Source organism: Lentinus tigrinus (assembly GCF_003813185.1).
Source record: "Lentinus tigrinus ALCF2SS1-7 unplaced genomic scaffold L226scaffold_5, whole genome shotgun sequence".
In the NCBI taxonomy this organism is placed as follows: Eukaryota; Fungi; Basidiomycota; class Agaricomycetes; order Polyporales; family Polyporaceae; genus Lentinus; species Lentinus tigrinus.
In genome coordinates this window covers 738,102-757,538 of record NW_027137914.1, presented here as the reverse complement: position 1 = coordinate 757,538, position 19,437 = coordinate 738,102, and the positions used below count along the sequence as shown (strand labels likewise).

The 19,437-nt window shown below is 55.5% G+C and overlaps 10 protein-coding genes across 10 annotated transcripts; 3 read left to right on the top strand and 7 right to left on the bottom strand.

Annotated features, from left to right (window-relative positions):
• Positions 1-1,013: 1,013 nt before the first annotated feature.
• On the bottom strand, positions 1,014-2,511 carry L226DRAFT_520716 (uncharacterized protein; the record flags this gene model as incomplete). The annotated part of the gene is made up of 6 exons (XM_067678663.1): positions 1,014-1,253; positions 1,307-1,423; positions 1,482-1,554; positions 1,610-1,903; positions 1,970-2,356; positions 2,423-2,511. 6 exons carry the CDS (start codon positions 2,509-2,511, stop codon positions 1,014-1,016), a joined length of 1,200 nt encoding a protein of 399 aa, XP_067538910.1.
• An 879-nt stretch (positions 2,512-3,390) lies between these two features.
• Positions 3,391-5,460, top strand: L226DRAFT_610279 (TPT-domain-containing protein). The gene is made up of 7 exons (XM_067686140.1): positions 3,391-3,571; positions 3,629-3,817; positions 4,027-4,115; positions 4,169-4,607; positions 4,668-4,807; positions 4,869-5,077; positions 5,127-5,460. Exons 1-7 carry the CDS (start codon positions 3,399-3,401, stop codon positions 5,322-5,324), a joined length of 1,437 nt encoding a protein of 478 aa, XP_067538909.1. The 5' UTR covers positions 3,391-3,398; the 3' UTR covers positions 5,325-5,460.
• Positions 5,461-5,574: 114 nt separating this feature from the next.
• On the bottom strand, positions 5,575-6,500 carry L226DRAFT_502783 (SOH1-domain-containing protein). The gene is made up of 3 exons (XM_067677901.1): positions 6,283-6,500; positions 6,111-6,230; positions 5,575-6,057 (listed from the first exon to the last, which is right to left on the bottom strand). Exons 1-3 carry the CDS (start codon positions 6,483-6,485, stop codon positions 5,943-5,945), a joined length of 438 nt encoding a protein of 145 aa, XP_067538908.1. The 5' UTR covers positions 6,486-6,500; the 3' UTR covers positions 5,575-5,942.
• A 157-nt stretch (positions 6,501-6,657) lies between these two features.
• Positions 6,658-8,119, top strand: L226DRAFT_558309 (uncharacterized protein). Its single transcript, XM_067683233.1, has 5 exons — positions 6,658-6,756; positions 6,812-7,360; positions 7,419-7,461; positions 7,528-7,677; positions 7,740-8,119. The coding sequence occupies exons 1-5, from the start codon at positions 6,695-6,697 to the stop codon at positions 7,902-7,904; spliced, it is 969 nt and encodes a 322-aa protein (XP_067538907.1). The 5' UTR covers positions 6,658-6,694; the 3' UTR covers positions 7,905-8,119.
• A 350-nt stretch (positions 8,120-8,469) lies between these two features.
• Positions 8,470-9,662, bottom strand: L226DRAFT_543726 (Aldo/keto reductase; the record flags this gene model as incomplete). The annotated part of the gene is made up of 8 exons (XM_067682219.1): positions 8,470-8,626; positions 8,693-8,742; positions 8,792-8,920; positions 8,997-9,063; positions 9,124-9,247; positions 9,299-9,379; positions 9,441-9,532; positions 9,583-9,662. 8 exons carry the CDS (start codon positions 9,660-9,662, stop codon positions 8,470-8,472), a joined length of 780 nt encoding a protein of 259 aa, XP_067538906.1.
• A 1,598-nt stretch (positions 9,663-11,260) lies between these two features.
• Positions 11,261-13,691, bottom strand: L226DRAFT_502776 (uncharacterized protein). Its single transcript, XM_067677900.1, has 8 exons — positions 13,172-13,691; positions 12,842-13,066; positions 12,607-12,792; positions 12,466-12,556; positions 12,272-12,399; positions 11,940-12,214; positions 11,730-11,883; positions 11,261-11,670 (listed from the first exon to the last, which is right to left on the bottom strand). Exons 1-8 carry the CDS (start codon positions 13,533-13,535, stop codon positions 11,312-11,314), a joined length of 1,782 nt encoding a protein of 593 aa, XP_067538905.1. The 5' UTR covers positions 13,536-13,691; the 3' UTR covers positions 11,261-11,311.
• A 356-nt stretch (positions 13,692-14,047) lies between these two features.
• L226DRAFT_567989 (uncharacterized protein) lies at positions 14,048-14,627 on the bottom strand (the record flags this gene model as incomplete). Its single annotated transcript, XM_067684113.1, has 3 exons — positions 14,048-14,123; positions 14,189-14,256; positions 14,322-14,627. 3 exons carry the CDS (start codon positions 14,625-14,627, stop codon positions 14,048-14,050), a joined length of 450 nt encoding a protein of 149 aa, XP_067538904.1.
• A 1,006-nt stretch (positions 14,628-15,633) lies between these two features.
• Positions 15,634-16,877, top strand: L226DRAFT_457518 (alpha/beta-hydrolase; the record flags this gene model as incomplete). The annotated part of the gene is made up of 2 exons (XM_067675376.1): positions 15,634-16,092; positions 16,149-16,877. 2 exons carry the CDS (start codon positions 15,634-15,636, stop codon positions 16,875-16,877), a joined length of 1,188 nt encoding a protein of 395 aa, XP_067538903.1.
• Positions 16,878-16,895: 18 nt separating this feature from the next.
• On the bottom strand, positions 16,896-18,029 carry L226DRAFT_289552 (uncharacterized protein). Its single transcript, XM_067673614.1, has 2 exons — positions 17,877-18,029; positions 16,896-17,818 (listed from the first exon to the last, which is right to left on the bottom strand). The coding sequence occupies exon 2, from the start codon at positions 17,815-17,817 to the stop codon at positions 17,215-17,217; it is 603 nt and encodes a 200-aa protein (XP_067538902.1). The 5' UTR covers position 17,818; positions 17,877-18,029; the 3' UTR covers positions 16,896-17,214.
• A 420-nt stretch (positions 18,030-18,449) lies between these two features.
• L226DRAFT_531677 (uncharacterized protein) lies at positions 18,450-19,284 on the bottom strand. The gene is made up of 2 exons (XM_067680122.1): positions 18,613-19,284; positions 18,450-18,561 (listed from the first exon to the last, which is right to left on the bottom strand). Exons 1-2 carry the CDS (start codon positions 19,132-19,134, stop codon positions 18,526-18,528), a joined length of 558 nt encoding a protein of 185 aa, XP_067538901.1. The 5' UTR covers positions 19,135-19,284; the 3' UTR covers positions 18,450-18,525.
• Positions 19,285-19,437: the final 153 nt, after the last annotated feature.

The following is a 19,437-nucleotide window of genomic DNA, read 5'->3' as shown; positions in this document are numbered from 1 at the left end:
GCAGTGAAGGGAGTCAGGTGCATGATCGCGCATATAGTCTGTATACACGTCCATCATGGAAGAAGAGTGACATCGTGCTATATTGACATCGATGTAGAGGCGTCGCGGGGACTACTTGATGCACTCCAGGCGATTGCAGGGCTGCGGATGAAGTCCGCCACCGACGCACACGCGAAGATCACAAATAAATGTTGGGGTATCTATGGGAGGAGGAAGTTACTACATCACAGAAGATCGAATGGATACTACGTGAGAGTGGGCACGCGGTGTGGATATATGATCCGCGAGGCCTCGAGGAAGTTATCCTGTTACACAGGAGAGAATGCTCAGTACATAGTTCATAGGAACTCGTCCGAAGATTAATCTATGGCACAGTGATACATAAGTGGTCATACTAATAGCACCGTGGTCATCGAGTATCTCCGAACCGGCATATAAGTAATAGGACGGTGTGCCTGGCAGAATTGTCCATCACACACGATCGGGAACAAGCCGCCGCCACTGCCGCGGCACAATATTGGATAGCGAGACAGCAAGTTGCCTTCAATCTGGCACGATACGCTCGTGATGAGCCTCGACGTCCGACAAAATCGAACAACAACGTGGTAGGAGACTAGTCGCCACTGGCTGAGCGTCTTCATCACAGCTGTAACCCGAGAGGCCCGTCTCCAGCGTTGGCGGTCGCCCGGCCCCGATCTCGTGGCCCATCAATGAGTCGGGACTTGTGCGATCGGGCCACGCGACATGCTGCGATGAGGTGAGGGCCAGGAGACATGTTAACTGCGCGGTGGCGCCCGATGCGGTTTGATCTGGCTACATAGGGAATGCTCTTTCGCGACGCGTGGCCGCGTCCTCTCGACTCTAGGCTAGCTCGCCGGAGTGATGAGTCGATCGCGCGGAGCGGGCGGGATGATGCCGATATTACGAGAACCCGTCACCGGGAATATGATGCTTGTGGGAGATGGTGTATGCATGCCGGATGGGAACTGGGGGCGTCCGCATGATGCGGCATATCACCACAGAGAAGAGCGGACGGGAGCCGACGGTTGTGAGTGGTGTGAGTGATGAGAGGAGGCATGCAGGGTGCCGGTGGAAAGCGCCACGAGCTCCGCTGCAAGTAGTGTGCGCTCGAGCTGCTGGATGGCCTCCCATGTGGCATGGAGGAGTCGAGCACCCTGACCGTCGGTAAGTCGCGCGAGCTGGGGCAGGGTCTCCTCCGAGATGCCGAGCTCTGCGGCAAGCCTCGGGACCGTCTACGGTAGCAGTCAACGCAAGGAAGGCGATAAGGGTGCGAGTGTTGACGTACTCGGGCATAGACGTTGAACATCACTTGACGGCCTCTCTTGTACTCCGCCCATGCGAGAAGCATTACGGCGTGAAGGGTGTCAATTGTAGCTGGTGTGCTATCTGGCGGGACCAGACCCTACATGCCAAGTACGTTAGGTGCCCTCTTCTTGACTCAAAGTTGTGGTGTGATTTACCTTCGCTATTTGGCAGTAAACATCGGAAGCATTGGCAGGTCCAATTTGCAGTATTTCTGGAAGAGTAGAGAAGCTGGGGTACACGAGGTCAGCGGGGCAACTGAATGGTCTGAAACACGGGGACGTACCGGGCTGCCGAAGCGGCAATGGCGTTGGCCAATAGGGGCGATAGCTGGCGATGAAGAAAACGCTCGCAGACGATCTCAGATGAGAGGAATGGATAGGTTGGCCCGAGCTTGTCGAAGAAGACGTGCAGGAAACTCATCATGAGATTTGGATGCGGCTGCGTCGAGTCGTGAGCGTCAAACAACCCAAGTAGGGGTGCGACGTCGCTTCTAGTATCAGTCAAGGAGAAGTCCATGCCGGTATGCAGGTCAAGCACTGGACGGGGTGTCCAGGAGAGTGGCTCGATGGGCACATCCCTAGAAACAATGTTGGTCAGCATTCTCGTCATCTTGTGGCACAATACAATGTCGAGCGGCGCGTACCATGTGGGGAGCGCAGCGGGCGCATTGAGGCCGCTGCTGAATGCAGGAATAGATGGCGACTCCAGCGAGCCCGCGCCCACAAACGTGAAGTATGATGGGGAGTTCGAGCGATCGGAGGCCCCGCTGCTGCTGTTGCTGCGAGACGAGTGCGGCGGGGAAGGGCCACGCGAAGGCGTAGAGGTTGATGCATTGATTGCAGAGAGATGCGCCCTACTTTGGGCGTTGGTGGAGGCATCCCGGAGCGCCGACCCCGCGCCCGACAGCATGCGAGTACGCTCAGCAAAGTACTGCTCGCGATCCCGGTAGAGACAGGGCAAATTGGCGGCGAGGCATGCCTCGCACTTGCCCGTAGCGGGGTGCTGCACGCACTTGATTTTCTTGACACGACTGGATGGGACCCATAAAGGATTAGCACGAGAGTCCTCTGCCCCATGGGACAACGGCGAGACGTACCAGTGGTCGCAAGATGTGACAAGGCGGGGGCGCTTTTTGTTCGTGCGAGTAACCTGGGGTGCTTCGATGACGAATTCGATATCAGCCATGTCGAGAATGCGGGGGGGATATGTGGAATTGTTGGCGGCAGAGGCAGAAGCCCATGGTGGCTTTATACGGCTGCGGGACGGATCGACCAAAAGGCTTCACAGGTCCCAGCGTCAGACTCGCCAGGCTAATCAAGACCACCTTCAGCGCGGGAAGGCGCCGTGGAGAAAGATGGTCCCCTGCATCCTTCGCGATTGTGAAACCGGGCCAGTTGCGCCTCGGGATGTGCGCAACAAAGTTTCAGCGTCAAGCGGGTGCCAGGTCCTTGGTCCACGGAGGATCGTTCGGATTGCTGTGCCGAAAGGACTGCAGTGGCAGCAAGGGGCGTCAGACAGGTTTTCTGGCGAATTCTCGTAACCGCATCACGCGCTGGTAGTTGATGCCGCCCGAGGCCGCGAGGCAAGGATGCCCGAGGACCCTGGCCACGTCCACCGCGTGAATCGTATTCCTGGAAGAATTTGAATATGGCACGTGTGCGGCCGGCGCACAAGATATGCATTCAAACCTCACCGCTCCGTGCCCGATCGACTCGCTCTTGCGCGACAAACACAGGCAATTGTTTTGGACCCAAACTGGCGTGGATATGACGACTGCCTGAGTAATGAGCACTCCTATGCTGACATTTGTTGGCAAATGCTCTCATAAACATGGCATCGCACTGCTCGAGGAGAACAAGGGTTGAATAGGATACGACAGGCGAGAGCGATGCGAAGGGGAACCAGGCAAGCAGCTTGCGGGCGGCTGTGCAGTGAGGCGGCTTCCATATGGGGTAGCCGACCCACAGCATACCATAAGCAGACAGCCCGATCAGATCTGCAGGTTCTGCCAGCGGAGTGTGAGAGCAACGTGACTTCGTACTACGAACTCGTTCCATGCCCTCACCGCCAGTATGCTAAGTCCAGCTCAGGACAACGGCGCTGTCCGTTTCAGCTCAGTTCGGCACTCGCAAAACGGCGACGCTGCGCACAGCTATGATTCTTCCATCCATGTCGCCTCGTTGGCGGAGAAGAAGCGGCTATGGTGGACCAACGCACTCGTTAACTCTCTCTTCATAGCGGCCTGGTATGCTCCTAGAGCTCCCGGAAAAAGTATCTCACTAATCATAACGATTACATATAGGTTCTTCTTTGCGACAATGCTGTCCTTGTACAACAAATGGATGTTCTCGCCAGACCGCTACGGTTTTCCATCTCCGCTTTTCGTCACGACCGCCCACATGTGGGTGCAGTTTTCGCTAGCTGCAGTACTTCGTTATGCCTTCCCTCGCCACTTCCGGCCAGAACAGTCTCCCAGCCGGCAAGACTACATGTAAGTGTCGGTTCGGTCCTTCGGACGATACACTCAGCAATTCGTCATGGAAGCCGGACGAGCTGCTCAGTGGAATCTTCCCGTATCCTGACCTTTGTAACGGCCAGGGTTAGGCCGTGCGTATGCCGTACGCATGAACCACCCATAGAACATCAGCTGTTGTTCTCACGCACAACACCAAAACGCTTGCTGAACTGTATTTTATGTAGACGCAAAGCAGTACCCACGGGCGTAACGACAGGCCTAGACATTGGACTCTCTAACCTATCGCTCAAACTAATTACACTATCGTTTTACAGTAAGCATCTCCCTTTACGTGACCCATCGGGCCGTCTCACACTGTTTCACCAGCGATGTGCAAGTCCTCATCACTCGTCTTCGTGCTCCTATTCGCCTTCCTCCTCCGGCTCGAGAAGTTTTCTTGGCGGCTCATTGGCGTGATCTTCCTCATCTGTGCCGGTGTGCTCCTCATGGTCGCAACGCAGACCCACTTCGTGCTCGGCGGCTTCCTCCTGGTCACCTCCGCCAGCGCCCTCGGCGGTCTGCGGTGGAGCCTTACGCAGCTCCTCATGCGCAGCAAGAATATGGGCATGCATAACCCCGCCGCTACGCTCTTCTGGCTGGCTCCGATAATGGGAGTTTCCCTGCTCGTCCTCACTTTCCTGACCGACGGCTGGAGCAAAATCTTCGGGAGCCCCTTCTTCGCCACGCCGGGGGAGACATTCAAGACCCTGTTCTTCCTGTTGTGTCCCGGTATCATCGCCTTCTGCATGGTTCTCAGCGAGTTCTAGTACGTCCTATTGCTGACCCGTGGGTCTTCGTCGTGTTGGCATTGACAACGCTATCCCAGTATCATCCAGCGTGCGGGCGTCGTGCCCATGTCAATCGCTGGTATAGCCAAGGAGGTCACGACCATCATATGTGCAGCGTGGTTCTTCGGCGACGAGCTCACCCCGCTGAACATCACAGGTGTGGCGATTACAGCCTGCGGTTAGTCGCGTTTTCTAGATCTCATATGCCGCCCTGCGCCCGAGCCTGATTTCTTCGCCAGGCATTGCATTGTACACCTATCACAAGTACATGAAGTCAATGCAGAAGAACGTCGCCCTAGACCCCCACGGGAACCCCCTTCCAGAAGAAGATGGGGACTTGTCTGATGAAAACGTGGCACTGGAGAGTGGTGATCTCGGCGAAAGGGAGAGGTTGACGCTAGAAGACCAGGATGACGATCGAGCCGATGGGGATGGGCGCGATGATAGAGTTGGTTTCTCCCGTACTTTGGAGATCAGAGATTGACTTCGGTGTCTAGGACTCTACCACGGTGCTTACCGCACCTGTGGACGACCAACTACTCTTCTCTGTGGAAGACGAGGAGGAGGACGAGGAGGCGGAACGACAAAGCCCCTCCCACGTGCACCACCGGCATTCATTGCCACCTCCCTACCCCGGGGACGAGTCACATGAGCTCCACCAGGTCTGGCAGGAGCATGAGGATAGAAACGCATAGCTGTACGTAGGGCACACTACTGGGGTCTCCGAGGGATTCTGTATACCATCTCGCTCGCTATAATTTTGGCGTAATCCACTATGTATTGTCTTCATTTCGAGATGCATAGCATGGGAGATTCCGCCCGTTGTCAGTCACTCGCGTCGGTAGTCACCGAGCTTCCCGGCATCACAGTACCGCATCGAAGGCACATTGAGCCGCTGGGAACCACCGCACTGGCCCCGCCCGCCTTCGTGTGAGGGATTCGCTTGGGTCTTCTGGGCTACGCATGGCACTTCAATCTCTGTGCAACTCTACTGGCAGAAATCACCGATCATTTTGATATCAGGATTCGCAAAAAAAACACCCTTATGCCGAACCCTCACGTCACAATCGTGCTGTTGTTTATGTAGCTCCAACCGACTCCATCTCATAGGACACAGGATCCAATGGTGCTACAGCGGCGTATAGTTGGGGCTGGTGGAGTCAACAGGTGTGTGTGGGATGGGCGGTGGTCCTGGAATCGCGTGGGGACGGGACTGCTCGAAGGGTGGGCAACGCCAGACTTCGCTCCGGATGTGATCGGAAGTCTGCATACAAAGAAGAAAACATTGCTGGGGGTGTCCGGGGAGCAATTCATCATGCGCCATTCGTTATCACACCGTTCTGGCCGTCCGTGGGCGCCGCAGCAGACTGGGGTTCAGGTTGGCCATCGGTTGCAGTCGCTGCCGTCTGGATCCGACTGGGATCCCGCCTGCCAGTCCGCCGTTCAATCAGTGGCACATAGCGACGTGGGTAAGACCTTACCAAGTACGCCAATGATCAAATTGTTTCTGATTGAGGTACTCCCTCCATTCGTCCTTGCCAATTTCGGTCCTGAACTCTGCGTGTTGCAGGAGTTCTAGGTGATGGAGCGCATGGGGATATCTAAGCAAGCGAGTCAGCACCGGATTACTCAGACGACAGTCATCATTCTTACAATATGAAACGAGCGTAGTCCTTTTCCTTCCAATACTGCAGGTACTTCAGGAAGTTCACAAAGGCTGGCTGATTCAGGATGCCTTGCTGAGCGAGAGAGTGCAAGTAGAACGGGTTGGCAAGAGACTGTACGAACTCCAGCTCGAGCTCGAAGCGCGCACGGTTGGCACTCCGAGCATCAGTGGGCGCCTCGGCCTGGGACATGGTGGTCGTGTCCAGGAGGCACCGCGCAAACGCCCGTGGCGGTTGTTTGGTTCCAAGGCTCTTGGCAAACAAATATCCCGATTTGGACACTAGACGCAGTCACATGACTAGCGCGACGCGTCAGTATGGAGCGTGGCAGCTTGTGTGGCTTGTCTTCTGCATTTCTTGTTTCCATACCACCACCAGCCACTCGTGACTCTGTCAAAGATATGTCAGGAGACGATGACTCAAGCGGCTGGCAGCTCACGGAGTCTGACCCGGGCGTGTTCACGTGCGGCGAGAACCTCTTACTCGTTTTTCTGCACTAGAGACTGACGAATTTGCAGGGAACTGCTCAAAACTCTTGGCGTTCCGTTGGTTGTTGATGACCTCTACTCCCTAGATTCTGCATCGCTGGCGGAATTGCAGCCGCTTCACGCCTTGATCTTCCTCTTCAAATGGGTTGCAGGGCAATCAAGCGAACCGTCTAGTGGCGGCCAGTACGACCCGGAGTTCCCCGGATTCTTCGCCCACCAGGTCGTCAATAACGCCTGCGCAACGCTTGCGGTGATGAACTCCATCGCGAACATCCCTGGACTCCAGATGGGCGCCCAGCTGTCGGAGCTTTTCAGCTTCACACAGGGCATGGACCCCCAGACTTGTGGCATGGCCCTGACCAGCTCGGACTGGCTTCGTGAAGCGCATAACGCCCTCTCGCCTCCGTCAGCCATCTCCCTGGACGGTCTTGATCTCCCGAGGACCTCAGAGGACGCGTACCACTTCGTTGTGTACATCCCCTACGCCGGCTCTGTCTATGAGCTCGACGGTCTCAAGGAGGCACCTGTGAGACACGGCGAGTATTCTGAGGGCGGCGAAGGATGGGTGGCTAAGGCTAGGTAATGATAGCTATTCATGCTGCGCGTTTTGATATTGACGATACCCCCATATGACCAGAGAAGTCATCGAGGCTCGCATAGCGACCTACCCGCCAAGTGCTGTGAGTACATCATCTTATTTGTAAGGATCCTGGTAACTCATCCGCCGATGAACGATCGTGCCGCAGCTCGAGTTCAGTCTCTTGGCTGTGCATGATGACCCTGTTCCGCGGCTTCAGGAGCAGCTTTCACAGCTGCAAGCGGCCGGCCACCAAAGCGAAGCTAGCGAGCTCGTCGTGCGGCTCGCGACGGAAAATTCGAAGCGCGAGCGTTGGGCGGTGAGTTGCACCACTGATCACCATCGCCGAAGATGCGCTGACTTATCTCCGGACGCGTTCAGTTCGAGAACAGTTTGCGAAGGCACAACTACCTCGGCTTCATTCACGCTCTCTTGCTCGGTATGACGAAGGCCGGCACCCTGGATGCCGCGAAGGATGGTGCGAAGAAGGCTCTCCAAGAGCGCATAGAGAAGAGGAAGAAGGGTGAAGCTATGGACGAGGATTAGTTCTCTCACCGTCATCAGTCGCATCGCACATCGCTATCGCGCTTTCGCCTTGTCACAGCATCATGCATGGAGTATCTTGAACCCACGTCTCAAGCGTATCGTTACCCTCCGTCTGATTACGAAGTTCAAAAGCCGTGCGGCTCGCCCAACGTACGCGCTGGTATCACCGGACGCTCTAAGGTAGTTTCGCGGTTATGTGTCATTTCGAATCAAAGATTGGCCGGACCCGTCAGCCAGTGTCCTCGCATGTGCTAGGATTGTGGCTGCGTACTCCTCCCAGCTCTCTACAGCGGCGTCAAACCTGCTAGCCACTGTGGTTCGGACCTTGCCTCGAAGTTTCGGCTATGCTTCCGGAACCCTCGCTCGCCGGTTGAAACCCGTACCCCGCGCACGCGGCACTGCATTCACAGACGAGAAGTCAAATATAAGCGCCATATTCATCATCAGGATTGCCACTGCAAGAGGTAGTAGGAGAGGATCGACCAGTACATGCATTGATTTTGATCAAGGCATTGAAGAAGTCCAGCCTCTGTTCCCAGCTGTGCTGCCTGTTATCCATTCGACTCTACTCTACATCCACCGGATTCCAGGTTACTGCGCCTGCTTTTCCCTGGTCGAGTGCATCGAGCCTTCGCATGTCTTCCTCATTGAGCGAGAAGTCGTAGAGTCGCGCGTTCGACTGGATGCGGGCGGGTGTGGCAGACTTCGGAAGAGGCATGAACCTGTCCAGCTCGGGATATCAGCCTGCTAGACTACGGCACAATTGCCCATGAATGTAGCGCACTTACCCATGCTGTAGCGACCATCGCAAGAGAATCTGCGCCGGCTCGCGTTCATGCTGCGGATGTCAAAGTCAGGAATTGCCGTTTGAGAACGCATAGACGCACCTTGTTGGCGAGCTCCATGAACAGAGGATGGTCCATTTTGCCTCGGATCAGCGGTGAATATGCCTGGACAATGATGCCGTGTTCTCGGCAGTACGCCACAATGGGTTTCTGCTGACAAAAGGGGTGCAGCTGCGATGGGATCGCAAATCCCCGGGTACGGTCAGATCTATGTAGCTTCCGACAGATTGCCAGCGCTCCTACTTGCCTCGATTTGGTTCACAGAAGGCGTCTGGAGACCAGCGGCTCGTATCTCCTCCAGGTGCTTAATGCCGCTGGACAGTGATTGTCGTCATAAAAGGACAACGAACGGCGACGCTGAGAATGTCCCTTACAAGTTCGAGACACCTACGCTTCGTATCTTCCCAGCGCGCTGCGCATCTAGGAGAGCGCGATATGTCTGGAGACGGAGCTCCGTGCCTTTGAAAGGATCGTGGATGAGGAATAGGTCGACATACTCTGTATTGATTCGTCAGTGGTTACTCAGCAGGGTGTCTGGCTGACACATACCAACGGCCAGTCGTTCGAGTGAGACGTCAACTGCCCGAAGTGTCTTGTCGTAACCATGGGTCTTGCTTATGCATTTCGTTGCTGGATATGGGAGCTCGTTTGTGCTCCATTGTCAGACTCGGGGAGATGGCAAGAGGCGTACTAATGAACACATCGTTACGTTCGAGGCCACTTTCTCGAACAGCGGAGCCAACATGGGCTTCGTTCCTGTACGCTTGAGCAGTATCGATGTGCCTGCGAAACTCCGAGGATGCACGGAAGATTACTGAGCATGCGCAGCTCACCGATAGCCCGCACGGAAGGCTTCAAGAACCGACTCATGGGTGGTATAATTCTGGTACACACCGAAACCTAGACGCGGCATGTCGTATCCTGACGTTTCGTCGTTAATGTCGTCCGTCCAAAATGCATATGTGCTATCGCCACTGACCTGTCGACAAGCGGATTTTCGAATCAAGAGCAAACACCTTGCATGCAGCACTGTGAGAGGTCATATTCCAACACGGTACAGGTGGATGATGTCGGGCTGTTGTCGAAGTAGCCGAGGTACCTAGAAGTTATGTAAGTAGTACTAGTATGCAAGAGCTCAGAGGGGTAATTATAACCGCGCGATTGGCTAGGCGCTTGGACCATGATTCAAATTTCGGGCAGCACACTGCAGGTCAAAGGCTCTGGCAGAGCACAGCTCTATGTAAGATAGTGGCCGATGCATGGGGCAAGGTGTGTAACCATCTCGGAGTGTTGACGGGGGTGTGATCACTCCATAGCTTACAGACGGTATTGTGACAGCCTATGTCGGCAGCCAGAGTCTGAGGGTCGCTAACTCTATACGGGGCACTATCTGGGAGAAAGAGGTAACGAAACGCCATGCTCTGGAGTTCGAAACACCCTGGTAGTACGTTATACAGATATACCAACCTTTAGAGTATTTAGATGTCAGACAACGCACCATCGACGGGAAGGCCCTGCATGCCATAGAGCAGCATTGAAATCAGTAAGGTGAATATTCGGCAAAGGGTCCACAATACTTTTGAATGGTGATGGACCTACACTCGCCGTGAGTGAGATCCGAAGGTGCGATGGTCCGTCCGGGCGTGCACGAGGGGAGTCGGATAGGAGAGAGAGGGAGAGGGAGTGTGGATGGGAGAGGGATGGGAGAGGGAAGGGGGAGCGGGGTAGATCGCGATAGGGAATGCTTGTACGTTGAGTAGGGCGAAATAGACTGCTTGGAAGTCACTCGAAAGCTTGCAACGTCGAGGGCGAGAGGCTAGAGTTAACAGTGAGCGATAACGAATGAAAGCGAGAGGATACGAAGTTGTAGAAGCCGAAGTCGAGGTCGAGGTCTAAGTCGAAGTCATGCGGTCGAAGGGGAGGGGAAAACCTGTTCTATTCGAGGTCCTAGCTAGTCGAAATATACATGCTCGCTGTATACGATGACGTGTCGAAGGTTGCGAGGGCGGCGGAGGCGTAGAAAGAGCTGGAAAGGAGGGAAAAACATAAGTACAAAACAGGCGCTAATCGAAGGAGAGCTGGGTCAAATTGTGTGCTAATGCTAGAGTACGTAGATGCTAAACTAATGGTATATTACGAGTCCTATGAGTGTCGCGCGGTTGCGAAAATATGTTAGAAGTCGAGAGGGACGGGGGAGGAGGCAGAACGCGGTATAGCGCTGTGAAGCGCCGGTCTCGAGCTGATCCCGGGTTGCGCTGCGGCGTCGAGTGGGTCGTCGGAGACGACGCGGACGGCTTTCCGAGGTCGTTGGGGCTCTTGGCTGACGTCGCGGTCGACGTGTCGCGCACTGACTCGCTGCCGGTTTGTTCTCGACAGTTCGTGTGTCTCCGGGCTCGTTCCGGGCGACGACGCATGTGCGGGACATCGTGAGCGATGCGCAGGAGGAGTGAGGACGTCGGCGGGTGTGGTTGTGGTCGTAGGACGTGTCGGAGGCGGTGGTACGCGCGCAGCGGCGTGTGCTACCCATCAATGGGTGTCATGTAAATCGTGATACGTACGTACTCATACAACGGCGTAATATATTCTCCAGAACCACCTCCACCGCCCATGTAGCTTCATCTCCCTCTCTTCGTCGTCCGCAACGTCCCCCGGCTCCTCCTCGTGCTCATCGCGTTTCAAGTCGACCGTCTTGATGTCGACTTGGTCATTATACGTGAGCACATTCCATACCCGCCGCGGGATGCTGTGGTGCTGGGGCACAGGTTCGGTCTCGGTGGGCAGGGCGATTGGCGCTGACGATGCGCGAGGGCGGCGGATGAGCATGTACGCGATGTACATGACGATGAGGGCGGGGATCTCGATGTAAAACGAGACGAAGTCGACTGCGGAGAATGTTGGAATGACTGAGGACCACCCTTGAACTATGCGAGCATGACTGATCAGTCGGACAAGCCTCCTGTGAGATACAGCAGATACTCACTGATGATCAGGGCAGTCACGGTGATGACGACGAACGGCGGACCCCAGGGCCACGTCCAGGCAGCACGGAACTTGAGCTCGCTGAGAGGACGACCTTGGCGGACCCAAGCGCGTCGGAACTTCCAGCTCGAGAGGCCGATCGAGAGCCAAGCAATCTGAGGCAATACATATCAGAATGAATGGACTGTTGACCAATGCGGGGTAGGCATACCTGGTTGGACACGCCGACGATGTTCTGTAGCCAACTCCAAAGCGCACCGCTGCCGATGAAGCTTGCGCCAAAGCAGAGTCCGCTGATACTGCTGGTCGCGGCAAGGGCAAAGAGCGGAACACCAGCACTTGTCGTCCATGCGAAGATGGAGGGTGCCTGTGGAGGGTTTGTGACAGCGAGGCCGTAAAGCACACGCGTGCCGGCGAAAAGGGCATGGTTGCCCGCGGAGAGGACAGAGGTCAAGATGACCGTATTCATGAAGGAAGCAGCGACAGCTGGAGGAGGCAGCGTGAGCGTGTGATCCCTCAACTATCAAGCAGCATGCGACGTACTCGAGCCCGCCATCTGGAAGACAATGGTGAAAGGCGACGTCGTAGTTTCCTTATTCGACAGATTAGGGTAGTTGTAAGGTACGTTCAGCCCCATTAGCAGGATGCTGAGGATATAGAACAACAGGATTCTACGAGTGATGCACGCTTCGGTTGAGCTTTGGGCAACAACGCGAGGAAGATAATTTGCGGCTTACCTCCAGAATACAAACTTCACAACACGCGGCATGTTGCGGGACGGATTCTTCGTCTCGCCGGCCGTGATACCAAGGGATTCTGTTCCGCCATCTATGATAACGTTAACGATATTCTCATTGCTGGATGTTTGTAGTACGTACATGCGAAGCTCGCTGTGACGAACACTCGTGCAAAGCCTCCAAATCCACCTACAAACGGCGCTCCGGGGATATGCCAGTTCTTGCCACCAATGTATTCGTGCTGCTGGTTCCCTCCTACATTGACGGCGATACCCAGGATGATGAAGACTATGACGGTGATGACTTTGAGGGAAGACAGCCAGTACTCTGCACTAAGGTCAGTCGCAGTAGATGTACACGGAACGGGTTTACGTACCAAGCTCGCCATATGCGCGAACATGGATCGCGTTGACGGTCACCAAGAACACCCAGAAGATGAGACTGATGACCCACGTATGCCAGTTCGTCCAGTATTGCAAGACGAGCTGAGCGGCAGTGAGGTCGGACGCGACAGACACAGCGTCGTTGAACCAGTAGTTCCAGGAAAGCGCGAACCCGTACGAAGGAGAGAAGAAGCGTGTCGCATACGCATTGAATGAACCTGACGTCAGGGTAAGTCCGCACGTCGAGAAAACAGCAACCCAGGAGCAGTACAACTCCCTCCCCACTCCTCCGTTTGAACAACTCGAAAAGCTGATACACTCACCAGCTACCGGGTATTGTGTAGCCATCTCCCCCAGCAACAGGAGCGTGATGTACACAATGAACCCCACGATGGCATAACACAACAGCATACTGGCCGGTCCTCCCTGCGCTAGCGATTTTCCCGTTCCTAAGAACAGCCCGGTCCCAATGGTCCCTGCAATAGCAATCATGGACACCTGCCGCGCGGACAGGGCTCGATGCAGGCCCGCTCTTCTCTTGTCCACCGGAGGCACGGGAAGCACACCAACGGGGTGCTCGTGCTCTTCATGTTCGTGTCCGTCTTCGCTAAGTGATGCCGCTTTCGACTTCCCTGGGGATGGCGGGGATGCTGTGGCCTCTGCATCGTGATGGTTGGAGGAAGACATGGTCCCGCGGTCTCAGCTAGTCGCCAGCCCGGAGCGTGTCAAGTCTCTGCAGACGTGCGCGGTCCTGAGAGCCAGAGTCCCGCTAGAAGACAAGAAGTAGACGCAACGTGGACAGTTAGGGCTGGAGGCATTATATGCTTCATAGAATCAATGGATATGGGGAAGCAAGACAAGTTTTCTCGGGCGGCGCTTATGAGGTGGTATTGCGGCGAGATGGTGCAAGTCGGCTAGAACTTGATCTCCACATGGAAGCAGCCTCTATAGAGTCCAGGCAAGCTGTCCAACGCCGGAAGCGTCGCGTTGAGAGTAATACTAATAGATCATCTATCCACCTCAAAGACTGACCACGATCGCCGTGGGACAGTTGAGTAGATAACATATATACACAAATCATACAATGACAGCACGACGACGACAGCAAGCACTAATGCTACAGGTAAGCTACAATGAGGCGGATGCTACACCCAATGAGGCAGTACTAAATATCCGTGGATTTTTGCATGCCAAGAGTATCAGACTCGGAAGAGGGCGGCGTTGCCCTCCATCTTCAGGAACCGGATGCGTTCTTGACCCTCCTGCTCGCCAACACTGATGAATATTCGTGATCTGGTCAGTCATCGAGCTGCTATAGAGTCTGTATGCCAGATACTCACGAGGCTTCGGCCGTGACGACCTCAGGCATGTGGTTGCCAGGAGGCGTGAACTCGACCTCGGTGCTCAGCTAAGAAAATCCAGGTCTCAGTCAATACCTTTGCAATCATCGAAGGACGGTGTCCAGAGACGTACCATACTAGGCTGAAGCGGGAAGCCTTGATGGCCGCCCTCCTGCATGACCTTGACCTCCTCCGAGTTCCACCTCTTTTGGAGGTGGAGGAGGCTGTCCTTGATTCCCTCACGATCAACGGCGTGACCGCAGATGGTACCATGGGCTTCCGGCATGAAGTATTGGTTGAAGCGGACAGTGAACATGTCCACGGGGCCGGGGCCCATGTGCATGCCACCGTGCGGGGGCATAGAAACGTGCGGGGAGGACATCAACTCGCAGAGGCAGTCGGACAGCCAGTGGCCCTGAGGAGCAGCGACAGACGACATGGCTCTATGATGAAATAAACGCGGGATGAGACGTGCACAAGACGTGGTAAAGTGTTGTTGTGGGGGTTGAAGCTTTGAAGTTGAGATGGAGGTGAAGGATTATGCCAGTCGGCAGGTCCAGTTATATGTACGCGTCGGCGTTCGAGATGTCGGGTGTTCCACCGACGTCTTGGTCCAGACGAGTCTTAGACAAGTCCCTCCAAGAAGCTGTCGTCGACGATCGGTCCACTGACGGCTGAAGGTACATAACCAGGGTTCCGGTGACACCAGGAGACTGCGTCTGGGTGGCAAGAACCTTGTCAACAGACCCAAGTTGAGCTAGTCAAGCCTAGCCATGCAGTGTCCAGACCACGGAGGGAGCCGCGAACTTGCATACTGATCGCTCCAAAGTTCACGATTTATCCGCTACATTCGATCGCCAAACAGCTAGGTAAGTCCAACGCCCCCTATAACCACTGTCAGAAGTGGACTCACTATTATTGTGATCGTCGTGAACGAAGAGAACCTGAGGCTGAACCCAGGGGCCACCTTGGATGCGGAAGCGATGATGCCGGTATCACGTGCCGAACTCGAGGCCGAGACTAGTAGGGAAGCTCTTACTACTTCTCAGCTACTTCTCGTACTTACTTATAGTTTTTGTACGCGCCCATCTGGACGCTATCCAGGCCCCCGTACTTTTCTCTCTCTCACGTCCTGCCTCGTACGATCGACTAGTTGTCCCTTTTTTTGGCCATCCGGATGAGTCACCTGTTTCCCAGCCTGTTCCCGGAAGCAATTGGTAACCGAGCGTGTTGGGAATGAGGATCCTCCTAGTTACGAAGGACCTCTCATGCCCAAGTTTTCCAGTGTCGTGTTCGCGACCCACTGCGACGTAGTCGAGTAAGCTCACTCAGTGGTAAGCACTCATCCATCGAGAAGAACGAGGACCACTGACGCCTGAGCTTGAGGTTTTCGGTGTTACTGCCCTTGCGTATCCAGGGCCACCTGAGTCTCAACAGCCTGCGAAATGGTCGAGCCTTTGACCCGCCACCAACCCTTCAAGGGCCTCTACCTTGCTTACATCCTCGCTTCAACTGTCTTCGTGCGGGTGCCGTTATGGTCCATCACATACCTTCCGCGCCATAACCGTCCTAGCCCGACATGGTCCCTTTTGCGATGCATTATCGTTGCTGCGTACCGTGAGGTCATGACGAAGCTCGCTGTACAGGCCCGTCTCAAGACCAGTCACGATCCTCCGAAGTCAGACGATGAGCTCAAGGACGCCAAGTTCGTTTGTCTTGAAGGCCTCACGGAGGATGCAGACGTATTCTGCGGAGAAGTACGCGCAGCGGCTGGAGTGACCGGGGTGCACCCCGCAAAGGTTGCAGCGTACTGGATCTTGAAGCCAGGCGTGTCCATCCCAGCAGACATGAAGGCCAAGCCAGGTGAGATCGTCGTCATGCACATCCACGGAGGCGCATTCCATGTGAGCACCTGTCCACCAATAAATTCAGGCTGTCACTGATTCTCGTATCCTTCTAGTTGGGTAGTGCGCACCCGGACTCTGCCACAAGCAATCTCAGCCGCGGTCTGGTCGAGCATAGTTCAAAACTCGAGAGGGTGCTAGCTGTGGACTACCGCCTGTCTGCGGCTCCTCCAGATAATCCTGTCAACTCGTTTCCTGCAGCCGTCCTGGACTGCCTCGCAGCCTACCAGTACCTCATCAAGGACCTAGGGTTCGAAGCCAAGAATATCACTGTCGCTGGCGACTCCGCAGGTGGTAACATCGTGTTCGCCCTTGTGCGACACCTGGTGGAGAACACAATCCCAGCTCTACCACCACCGGGTCGCCTGCTCTCATGCTCAGCGTGGCTGGACCTTTCCCAGTCTTACAACACGCCGGAATCGTCCTTGCGTCGCAATCGCAAGAACGACATACTCGGGATGGGTCCAGAGTACCCACGTGCGGCGTATCTTGGCCCACTCGACATCGAGGAGGCTCGGACGAACCGCTACCTATCCCCTGTCTCGCCGCATTTCGAAGGGACGGAGGGCCTATTCAGGGGATTCCCTCGCACTTACATCTCGGCAGGAGGATTGGAGACGATTCTCGACGACTCCACCCGTGTCGCGGAGAAGTTGAAGGCGGATGGCGTGGATGTCATCCTGGATGTCGAGCCGAATTCCGTCCATGACTACACGGTCTTTGCTTGGCATGAGCCAGAGCGCACGGAGGCTTTCAAGAGGTTTGCCAAATGGTTGGACGAGTGAAAGGTGAGTCTTTTCGAGTGAGCAGCGATGCAAACATGAGTGCCAGTGTTGACGAATGCAAGTAGGGTCGCAACATACCTCTACAGGCATCGATGTCGTTACCTGTCTTACATATGCTTCTGTTCGTTTCGGACTCAGGATCCATGTACAATAACTATGAGATGAACAACTGAGAAGCGCGGAGTCTAGTGACTGTCCAGATCGATGCTGTGCGACTTATCCAGGCCAGGCGTATTTTCTTTAGCTTGTTGGCGGCGACGCCGCACACGCGCGCACGGATGACTTTCCCGTCTTCACACCTGAAACATCCCATTTCACACCACATCGACACCAACAACTACACCACTGCCGACCAACGGTGATTATCGACCGGCAACGTGAGCTCATACTCCGCCTCCTCACCCAGCAAGTACCAACGAACCGCACAAAACATCGCCCTCGCGCCCATACTCAACACGCCCGCATGGAACGGGTCCAAGACCCGCTTCTCCCCGCCCGACTTCATGTAAGAACCCATGACATAAGTCGCGACGACCAACGCATGGATGGACCAGCGCCGCACCCCCGCCGAGTTCGCCCAGCAGTTCCGGAACTCATTCGCCGGCGCGAACGTGCCCTCGGCCTTGCACTCCTTGTACCGCACCGCGATCGGTACGACGAAGTACAGGAACGCGGCGGGCACCGTGATCATCATCGCGGCCGTGTTGATCTGCCACGTCCCGCTGCGCGTGGCGAGCGCGAAGTCCCCGCTAGCGTCGAAGCTGGGCAGGAGGCGCGAGAAGCTGGCGAAGAGGAAGTGGAGGGCGACGACGTAGAATCCCATCTCGAAGCCGTTGCGGCAGATACGCCCAAGGCGCGTGAGAATAGGCATTGTGACACCGAACTTGGTGGGAGGCGGGGGGTAGATGAAGGGGTTACTGGTACTGGTAGCTTGGTCCATCCTGGTGGGCGAGCGTTAGCTTCAGTCAGGGTATGCAGGTGCTGGAGAGCACGGCTCACCTTGGGGAGATTGGCGTTGGCTGGTTTGCCTGGCTGACCGGATGGGGTTCTTATACCTTTCCGGACAGTGCTTGACCCTTCTTGGTGGAGACGCACTGTGGATGACGCCCTATCTCACTCGGCAGGAGCCGACAAAGCAATCCCGCGATGGTGTGGGTGGTTGGTCCGGGCGGAAAACGTCCTCGTTGTGAACTGCTGGCGCAGGTCACTTGGGGCCATAGCGTAGATGCACGAACAACCCGCGTGTCTGCCACGCCTCTCTGATACATGTCGTAGAGCTCTGCAGGAATGCGGAGAGATGAACCAAGATAATAGGAACAATAAGATCAGATGAAGGCCATACCTGAGCATATCGAGTATGGACGCAATGTATGTTGCGCTTCCGGGTCTCGTTCCGTTGCACCAGTGGCAGCCTCCTGGAGTACATGCATATCAGAAAACAACGTAGAGGTTCTGCTCGAGCTCGAGCACAGTACCGGAACACGGAGATAGCACGGGGGCAGGGCCACGGTACGTGCAGAATCTTATTGTTCTTCTCCACGAGCTTCACCGACGACCGCCGATTTTTCAGTGCACGAGTAACACTCGTAGTTGTGCTTTCGAATTGATATACATGGGTCGTACAGTACAGTGTATGTGCGTCATATGCTCACAACAGCGGTGTCTGCGTGTTCCTGTCGAGTGGCTAGCATCACGTCAGTCGGCGGAGCAGCCTCTACGTCCGTGAAGCACGCACCTCTTCAGTCCTCCACACGCCATCGCCCTTATCCTCCCTCTCAATCTGTGTCAACAGCTGCTGCCATTGAGACATCGGCATCCACAAGATCAAATTGCCCAGGACACCGAGTGTCCCCGCGTGGAACGGTTCAAGGACACTTGACTTCCACTCAGCCTCCGTCCTGAGCAGCATCGACGCACCGGCAAACGCCATAGCCGTCCCCGCCAGCCCGAAGGCATGGCACACATCCGGGGTACAGAATGCCGGCGTCCAAGATCTGCGCAGCGCATTTGCTGGCGCGAGGGTGAGCACCACCGCACAGGTGTTGTATTGCAAGGCGAAAGGCACCGTGAACCAGAGGAACTGTGGGATCATGATTATGCAGGACGCGGCAATGCCTATGTACCACGTCTTGAAGATGGAGGACGACGTGAGGACGCCGCTGGGGTCGAAGGCGGGGACGAGACGTCCAAGACCAACGAAAAAGAGATGCACCAAAAAGATGCCCATGGAGCTTCCCAAGGCGAGGAGGCTGAGCATGCTGAGTCGCTTCATAGATACCACAAAGAGTACCCATCCCGGTCGCGGTGCCGGAGGCCGCTCGTCATCTTCGGATAGTTGTACGGCCATTCTGAATGATGTGGCTCTGATTAATGTTTCCAGGTTCAACGGACGACAAGGCCATTACACTCCTGCTTACCAGGGGATATGGAGGTAGGAAGGATGCTGCTGTGAGTCTGAGGATCACCGAACAGGCTGTCCGAGGCTGTCCACTGCCTGCGAACCGAGCGGGGCCTCGCTCGGTTTGGACAGCCTACCCATTCTTAGCTTCCTGTTACGACA